At 47.2% G+C, this 9,729-nt stretch overlaps 1 protein-coding gene across 1 annotated transcript in view; it reads right to left on the reverse strand.

Moving 5' to 3' along the window:
• tnrc18 (trinucleotide repeat containing 18) overlaps positions 1–8,321 on the reverse strand; it is a gene marked incomplete at both ends in the record, with an annotated part of 39,114 nt that extends 30,793 nt beyond the window's left edge. The window contains one exon of the mRNA XM_079233431.1: positions 8,114–8,321. Within this exon, the coding sequence (XP_079089557.1) occupies positions 8,114–8,321 (208 nt within the window). The remainder of the gene's footprint in view (positions 1–8,113) is intronic.
• Between the last annotated feature and the right edge of the window lie 1,408 nt (positions 8,322–9,729).

A 9,729-nucleotide genomic window follows, 5' to 3' on the forward strand; every position in this document is an offset into this window, starting at 1 on the left:
AATAGTCTCAAAGATATGCTAAAATTGAATTGAAAAATTGTTAATTATAAAGATAATGGAAAAAAAACTAAAACCCATCATCAAGAAGCTGAAGCTGCGTGTGTAGCTTCGCTCATGAAAGACATTTTAGTGATATATGACAACGTATCATTAAACTGAACATAAGGTCTTTTTTTAAAAGTATCGTCATAGTTTGCAGTAAGATGATGAAAAGAGATTTGCTATTTATTTAGATAAAGCATCGGCTTAACTTAAGCTACTCTGGACTTTTTCTACGTAATTCGATAATGCGAGTTAAAATACAACCAACGTTAAAAATGCGAGGAAACCCATTTTCACCTCCACCTTTCCATCACCTCCTCCAGTGTGCGTCTCGATACGTGCCAACAATGTTGCTCTAACAAATTATTCTCCCTTTTCTAACTGTTACCTGATGTGTGCATGTGTGAGAGGAACAAAACCCCCTCAATGAACACACAGAACACATTCACACCCACCGGCTGTCAAGGACGTTGAGGTCCTGGTGGGATGTCAGCCGTTCCAGATTCCTTCAGGCCACACACACACACACACACACACACACACACACACACTCTAGTTGATGCCCCACGAGAGCCTGGATCAATCTCAGCATCACAGCCGCCTACAGGCCCTTTGTCCATGTGTTAGTGCAGTGAGTGATACACACACACACACACACACACAGCTATGTACAGTCCAGAGTTACTCTTTGTGCCAGTGATCAGGGGAAAAAAACACAATCCCAAATTCCCTTTTTCCCCTTGCTGAACAGTTCAAGGGAAGGAGGGGTCGAACGAGGGAAAACATTTGCTCCCCTCGTTCCAGAAACAACATCCAAAAGGGTAGCTGAGGGGGAAATGTTTCTTTAAATGTTTTGGAATTACTCTTTCATTACTTCAGCCCTTTCCTTCCTTCCTTCCTCTCTCCTTTCAAAACTCCATCCCCCAACACACACACATACACAGACTCCCACTTCATAAGACAGTCAGTTGGCCATATTGGGATAAGCAGGTTGCCAAGAAACGCGCTCTCTGCGACTCCCAACACGTTCTCCACCCTCCACTTTTCAGATCGTACATCTCCATATCGGAGAGGAGGAGGCCTGCAGGTGATCAATTCGGGCGGCGCGGCAAATCTGGACGCGCTCAAACACACAGCCGCCCACACGGTGGAAATAAATCGGGAGGAATCAAACTCCAACGCAGGAGTCTTGATCGCAAATCGATGCACTGAAACATAACAGAATCCCGGGGAAAAAAAACGACAATACTGGATCGTGTACAAAAGCCCTAAAAATATGAGAGAGAAAATCTCTGCCACAAACACACACACACACACTCATTCTGTGAACCCATCTGTTATCCATCAGTGGTACTCAGAGCAGGGTTAGCTAGGGGGAAGGGGGGGGTGTATCTCTATTATTGATCTGTTTTTTTTATTCTCTGCAAGAAAAACATTAAAACTGTAAAAGTCTGCTGCTGTCCGCCTCTGCCACAGCTAACTGGCACACTGGGAACATGAATCCTGACAGGGAGGCAGAAAAAGAGGTTGCAGGATTTGCACACATGTCTAGCATCACATATCTGTGTGCGTGTGTGTGTGTGTGTGTGTGTGTGTATATATATATATATATAAAATGTCCACGTCTGTTTTTTCTGCCTTCTGACTTGTTTTTCAAGGGTGTGGGTGGGTGGGGGATATTTTTGTTTGGGAGCTCAAGCCGAACACAAACAGTTTCTCCGCCTCACTTAAAAGTCTCTCTGTTCGAGTTACGACCCTTGAGCTCGACAAACCACTTAGCGGTGTGTCAGTAGGCAATGTGGTTTTACTTTATGTCATTGTTTGTTGACGAAGAACTGACAACACATTTGCAAAGGAATCACATTTGCAAAAAAACAAAGAAGAAAAGCTGATCTGGTACAAACGTATGCGACTAACCTGCTGTTGTATAGAAAAAAACGGATATCTGGTTAGTAACCAAAACTTAAGAAGCTGTGAAGAGGCATTGGGGGAATGTAGCCCCCCCCCCCCCCCCCCACGTTGATCTATACAAGAGACAAAACATGTACGGTGACCCGTTAAAGATGCATCAATAGAGACTTGAAATCTTGAGAATTTACACTGAACAAGACTCAAGACACCAGAGTCCATCAACAGGACTTCACGCATCACAGAAAAACAAATCAACTTTTTTTGTTACTTATGATGTTGCAAATCTCTTGACTTAAGTGTGGCTAATGTACGTCGTGCCGTCACTCCCACAACAAGCTGCGCACTATCGCTGCAAATACACAAGTGGTGCAGAAACCAATGTCTTAATTAGTTTATTGGGATGAAAGAGCAAAACCAACGATCCGCGGCGATCTAGTCGGCCCGGTTCTCACTCCTCTCCCTTCGTTACCAGGGGCATGTGCACCGATTTCGCCGTTTCTACTTGGTAAACGGCCATAAACCAGACAGCTGTATTTGGGAAACTCAAAGCAAACCTGGCTATCGTCCGCTGGCACACGAGTCAAGATGAAGAAATTCCTAAGCCCAACCGCCCTATGGTTAAAAAACGACCGCTATTGTAATTATCCCTTCAAAAAAAAGAACAGATGAACCGGAAATTATGATAAGCCTTTCCTTGTGGTTACAGCGCAGTAACACTAACAACATTGTTAACAAAGGCTCCGTTCTACGGCCCCGTGAGACACAACGGTGAGCCAACACGCACAACACAGGAACACAAATGGAGCACTCGCAATTCAAAACAGAGGCAACCGTGTTCACCTCAACCAAACGATAGAACAGACACACTTTGGAGTCGTTGCTCTTCTTTTTCTTGCAAAAGTTGTTCCATGTCCATGTGAATGGAAACACACCTTGTGTGTGTGTGTGCGTGCGTGTCTCGCTGTGCCGTGCTGTTGCACTCAGAAATCTCCTGTGAAGACGGCAGGTGTTATTTTGACACACTCCTCGGTACCAGCAAATGGAAACAGGCGTGCGCGCACACACACACACACACACACACACACAATTATGCAGTGTTGCACACAGGCAGAATGGCATGCACAGTTGCAATGAAACGCACACAGGCAAGAGCAAATGCCAGCTGCATCCACACTAGCCTCTTGTAGCGCAGGGTTTGGTGGACTTTTGGCTTCACATTCATCATGAACTGAAGTGGCTCAGGGACAAAACCTCCGAGGTGCTGACTGACAGGAAATCATCCGATTATTTTCTAAAATACAGCATGAATGCTACGGGGACATTTCTCACGATAGATGAGATTAGGATTAATCCAGACTGTTCCTGTGAAGTTAAAGCGGGTGTGCCATTCATTCAATTGTTTACAGTCTTAACCAACTGTCAGTAAATCTCAGCGACATTTAAAAACAGAAGGTCAGACGTTAAAACGGTCGAGCGAGCAGGTCGTCTTTGAGGCGGAACCTGCTCAAGCGCATACCTCGCCGGTTAATACAACACTCGCATGTCAGACCTGCTCCGCGCGCCTCTTAACGTGTCACTACACAGTTTGAATCTTAACCACGTCTGCTGGGAGGAATATAATAAACCTTATATAATGGGACGAGTAGAGACTCAACACGCAGACGGACAGAGCGCGGTGTGTGACCTGTGTGTGTGTGTGTGTGTGTGTGTTTGAAGGCTGTTGTTTGAGTTAAAGGGAGGGTTCTGGCAGAGTGAATGACTTTGCTAATGCTTCGGGTATTTCGACATGCCGCAGCACGCTCGTTTACACACACACACAGGCCTATCATTCTTATGTATGACAGCTGTGTGTGTGCGTCATACGAGTGTGTGTGCATCGTGTGTGCGTGTGTCTCGTTTGTCTGTCTCCGACAGGTTTATTGTGGCGGGGCAACTGTGCCTTGTGCTTTCTCTTAAGGGGCCTGTTTTCTCTCCTGAAGGATTCAATTAATCTGAGAGGGGACGTGTCCGAGCCACATCTCTCTCTCTCACACACACACACACACACACACACACACACACACACACACAGGGGTCTGTGTCTTGAATACATATAAACACACACTCACCGCATTAATTTTAACGTAAACGGACCCACTAACCAAGTGGCGTGGAAGACAAATTGGTAACCCGGCTCTGCCCCGCAAGCTGCATTATTGTGCTTACACCAGCGTGAGACGGAAAGAGAGAACATCTGAAGGGCTACCACATTTATCTAACTGTGTACGAATGTGTTGTGGTCAGGATAAATCTCTTCCTCTCTCTCTCTCTCTCTCTCTGCAGAGTCCCAGGGGGAAACCCCGGCTCTAACTGCACTAAGCACAATCACATGCTCCCATTCCCATCAAGACCTCAATCCTCTCATCTACACCGTTCCCCTCTCTCTCTCACACACAAAAACAACAACCTCAGCTCTTATCCCTTGAAAGCAAAACTCTGCTTTCCACCTTAGGGACTGTGCCCACTTAGTTCTCCTTCTCCCATTTGTCTTCAGCTGTTTTCATCTCCATCTATTGACTTCCCTTCTCTGCACTCGCCACAACACCTTCATTTGCTTCTGCGTCACCCTCCTATCTTCTGCTTCTCCCTGGTGAACACTGAAAATATGTGTGTGTAAGGAAGAGAGAGAAATGAGGTGAAAAGTTGCTGGTTCAGGCGAGTGATCCCCTAAGTTTGGCCGATGACTGACGGCGCCCTGAACGACATTTTCGCATCATTAAACACACATTTGTTCTGCCGTACTCCAGAACGTGTAAGGTCATTCCATGCAGTTTAAGTAATCATCTACATCAACGGCCAGTTTCTATAACACCGAGATTAAACCTACACCCCGCCTGTGCATGCATGCCCGCTACACGGCCTACTTTTCCAGTCCCAACACCGACACCTGGGACTGTGTCGGCCTTCTGTGCTTGAGGCGACGTCAGACTGAACTTAAACATTAGCTTTTCTAAACACTGTGAAACAAATGTATTGAATTGTTAACCATTTTTAAAATAAATCGTGCCCCTGCAACTTCAAAATTCGTTGAATTTCTTTGGCACGATGCTTCTGGGGGTGCTTCATCAACGGAAATATTTTTTGGACGATGTGATCAGACGTAAACACGGAATTTAATAAATTGGCACAGTTGTCAGCGGTTGCCGGTCCGGCTTTCGGGCCTGATATCTGTGTTGGATTGGCACGTTTTCCCCGGTCATCCAGAGTGCTAGAAATGAGTTTCTCACGTTGCCGTTTGATTGTCAAGTGATCTCTGGGGAAGTGGATCAAATGGAAAGCGATCTTCAATCTCCTCATCCGCACAACAACCAGGTGCAGAATCTGGAGTCACAATAATCTGCAACCTTTCACGGTGACAGTAGAGTGCAGTCACATTTCAGCAAGTCCTACCTCTGCTGCCAGAGGGAGGGACGGGGCCAGATGGCCTCAATCTGGTGGTGGGGGTGGGGGGGCTCCGGCAGACCTTTAGACAGAGGACCATTTACAGCCATTTCACATCTATAAACAGTGACTCAGACCCCAACGTGTTTAGATAAAAGCCTGTGAATGAAGAGGAACACCGCTGCAGGTATTTGCTGAAGGAAAAGAGCGTCTACACAGAGAGTACAAGCCCAAATGTGTCAACAAAGTCTTCGCAGCTTCACAATGCATTTTAAACCAAATGTGAGCCCCCCCCCCCCCCCCCCCCACCACACACACACACACACACACACACACACGTCAACCTTGAGCTGTGGAAAAGAGGAGACACTCTACTCCGGTAAGTCAGGTGGAAATCCTCTTAAAACAGAACTGAAACAGACAGTAAGGGGAGGCTCCTGGGAAATAAGGGCGCGTTAGCAGCAATAAACAGTCAACCCTGCTATCGAGAGGTCAGCCAAAGACAACGGTGCAAAACAAACGCACTGAATCCCACGAAACGCATGTAAACAGAGACAGAAGCAGGGTGACCTTGGCTCCTCGTGGTAGCGCAGCCGGTTCCTTGAGCCCCAGAGTCACGCTGTTTATTGCAATTAAACAAGGACATTATGGACATTCGCGACGACCGGATAATTATCGCGTAACCGCAGGGCCGCGCGGTGTTATGACAAGCACGGGGCCGAGATCTCAATCGGGTTTGGTTAATGGAATGTGTGGGGACTTTTGATATCGAGGGGCGCCATAAAGCTAAATGAGCTGCGTCCTACAGTGGCGTGTTTCAGTGGGCGGAGGCTGCGTAGGGGAGGAGAGAGAAGGTCAGTGTGTGGGCTGAATAAAATGTATCCCGCTTTAAAAGGAGTGTTTAAACTGCCAATCTGGGATGGACCGGCGGTCGGGTCAATTCCACTTCACAACCCACCACCACAGCGTAGCTACACATCCAGCAAGCCTGCGCACACAGACACACAAGCAATTTTCAACTTGTTTCAGAGGCACGGGGAGGAGGATGATGATGGAAGATCATCATCATCCCAACTGAAACACACTACGTCGCTACAAAGACACACTTTACCCAGTAATGTAGTTGGTGGTTTACAGCAAACACACACTTTCATGATCATTTTAACCTGCAAATATTTCCGTGTTGTTCTGAAGCGGCATCAGTTCAATTAGCGGCATTGAGCTGCGCCCCGGCCCGTCTCTCTGCCACGGTGCACCCATCAATCATCCCGACACTCCCCGCTGCGAGTTGATTTCATCTCTGACAGCCTTTTTCATGTGCGCGTGTGCGAGGTGAGTGTGTGTGTGTGTTCTGTCGGTGTGTTAAATTAACGTTTCATCAGAGCCCTGCCCTGGGAGCACCGCATCGCTTTACTAGACCTCTGGTACCTCACACACTCCGAGTGAGAAGTGCATCCGTTGAACCCACGTTCACAAACGACGAGGAATGGGGAGAGACACACACACACACACACACATCGAAACAGGAATATTATTATCTCCTGGGTTTGCCTCTGAAAAGAAACCAGAGAAACTGTAATTGTATCCGTCAGCAGCTTCATGACTTCAGGGGGATGCAAGTAACTCGATGAGAGCATGTGTCAGACTTTCCATTTTCCAAAAAAGACACAGCAGACCCATCTTTCTCTCTTTCACACACACACACACACACACACATACATACACATAGAACCTGGACAACGGCACTCTGACTTTCCCTGACCACAAAAAACGTATGCAAACACGCAGCGTTATCTTTTTTTCTTTGCACAATGTTATTTAAGCCTTCCATTAATAATAGCAGGAGTCGCTGTGTGCGCAGTGAAAGTAAAGAGGAAATAACATACATAATATGATCTACTGATGGACACACACATCTACGTGATGTAAACAAAAACATGGAGGTTTGCTGGCCAAACACATCAAAACCATCCAGTTTGAACCCAAGGTGTGTTCATTTAAGAGCACACACACAATCTCTTTCCCCTCACACAGACTCCCTGATGTACTTAAAGCTCCACCAAAGGATCTCCAACCTAAATGGTACGCAGGCAGGTAAAGCAGCATCAGCCATTTGCCAAATGTTCCAGGAGAGTGGCTTTTACTCCAAATACAGAAGACTGAACCACAGCCATTTTTTTTTTAAACACTCCAGAAATTTCCCTCCAACATTGTAGATAGAGGTGGTCTGTCATCCCTCTGAGGTCGCAACTTTGCCGACACACACACACAAAATCCAAAACCATTGCACCCTGACCTGCATACTGCAACAACACACACACACACACACACACACACACACACACCCCGCAGCCTCCGCAGTCGGCCCCCGTGAGCCTTGAAGCCGTGTTGGTGCACATAAGTCGTTTCTGCCTCGGCCATCGCAGAGGCTGAGCGCACTCGGCGCGATCCCAAGACTTTCACATCTGAAACTTGTCACAGCTCTATAACAGCCACACCTCCCTATGAAGCCCACGGCTGGGTACATTCCCCCCGACAGAAGACCGTAGCGGCATCCAAGAGATTACCGCACATGATGCCACGGGCAGCCACAAACGGTGCGCATTTTTTTATTTCTTTTTGCGCAGCGTTATTTCAAGTTAATATTTGATAATTTGAGGGATTGGGCTTCATTTTTGGGGGGGTGGGCGGGGTGGCAGTCACGTTGCAGACTTCGCGCAGTCTAACGTCGTACACTTACTGTGGTGTGGATGTAGGTTAATGGCCGATGGAAGGAATTTTCCGGAGTGGAGAGGCGGCGGATGACTCGCGCCCAAGTGACCGGGCGAGGGAGGGATCCTCCCGGCTGCCGCCGCGGCTCCGAGTCGGTGAGACTCCATTGCGAGCCCCGCCAACATCGGGGGTGGTACGTGGACGGATCGGGGAGGTCCAAAATCTCTGCCATCCATTATCCACAGTGGGGAAAGTTGTGAAAAGAAATAGTCCGTTCGGATAGGCCCCCTATTCTGAAGGAGAAAAAGCCAACGCTGGCTATAATAATGTCTTTAGTTTTCCAGGCGATTCGGGCTCCCTTTCAGCCATCCTGCTGACCTATAAAACACAACAAGAAAACACTCGCTTGACACACATACAATCCAAGGAAAAGGCACACGGAACAAACTGTTGAGAACTGCTAGTTTTGAGGATTTATCCTCTTTCCAGCGAGCTGGCGGGTCAATACGTGCAATGACGCAGTTTGGAAAACCACTTCAAAAACTAAACGCCGAATGCGCTGGTCGACACAGAAACACGGATGTAATCCATAACGGTGGGTCTCTGCACGCAGCTTTAACTTAAATCCACAACGTTATGATCCAATGTAAAGGACGCGGACGAGCAGCGCGCCTCCACCAGCTCACTGCTGCACACCGAGCAGGCAGCGCCGCGCCGCGCTCCGCTCCTACCGGGAGAGGAGGCGGCCAGCTGCTCTGCAAACACCCTGCGACCACGCGATGGAAACCGCACACACAAGATACACACGTTTTTCTTTTTTAAACAGCCCCTATTTTACCTTTTTTTCTGATTACCCAGCTGTTCTCCTTGACCGTAAACCAGCAATAGCTGCGGTCGCCGAGCCGCCCTGTAAACCAATACACCATAAATACTGGAGGCGCATCAAATATAAATTTCAAACGGGTTAAAAATAAATACGGTCGCAAAACGCCTGCATCATTAATCAGCGGGCTGAGCGGTGTTTTGTTGCCCCCCGCCCCGCGTATGCGACGTGCGGTCCCGGGCTGCTTCGCGCTTGGACACGGGTGCTGCCCGAGGAAAGGAAATCAAAACCCAGCCCGTAAACACTTTCGGTCCTCTGTTTAATACATTAAAAAACACCAATTCCTCGTTGCATGTCAGCCTCGTCGATACCTTCTGGAGCTCAGTTTGAGCTGCTGGTGTTAGGATGCAATAATGCGATTCACGTGATAAATCCGCGGTTTATTCCGTTTAAATCAGCACCGACTCGAGCAATATGCGTTTAAAAAATAATAAAGGGTCGATTTTAATCATTTTTGGCAAAACGGATGATGACGCACAATCTCCGCAGACGTATTGTATAAATTACATTTATTAAAAAAAATTAAAAAATAGAATAAAAGTTACTTTAAGGGACAACAACAAGCAGCAGCATTTGCGACTTCATCCGAAGGCAACGAGGGGAGGAAGACGAGGGCTCTCGTGGAACCGCATTTAAACACATTTAGTGCCAAAAATATAAAACACTAGTCAAACTATGTGACTTCTATATGCATTTCAAGTCATTAAAAATAAACAAGGCGAAAGTCGCGTTAACCTTTCAAAGGCATTTGATCACAGCAG

Source organism: Taurulus bubalis, assembly GCF_910589615.1.
Source record: "Taurulus bubalis genome assembly, chromosome: 17".
In the NCBI taxonomy this organism is placed as follows: domain Eukaryota; kingdom Metazoa; phylum Chordata; class Actinopteri; order Perciformes; family Cottidae; genus Taurulus; species Taurulus bubalis.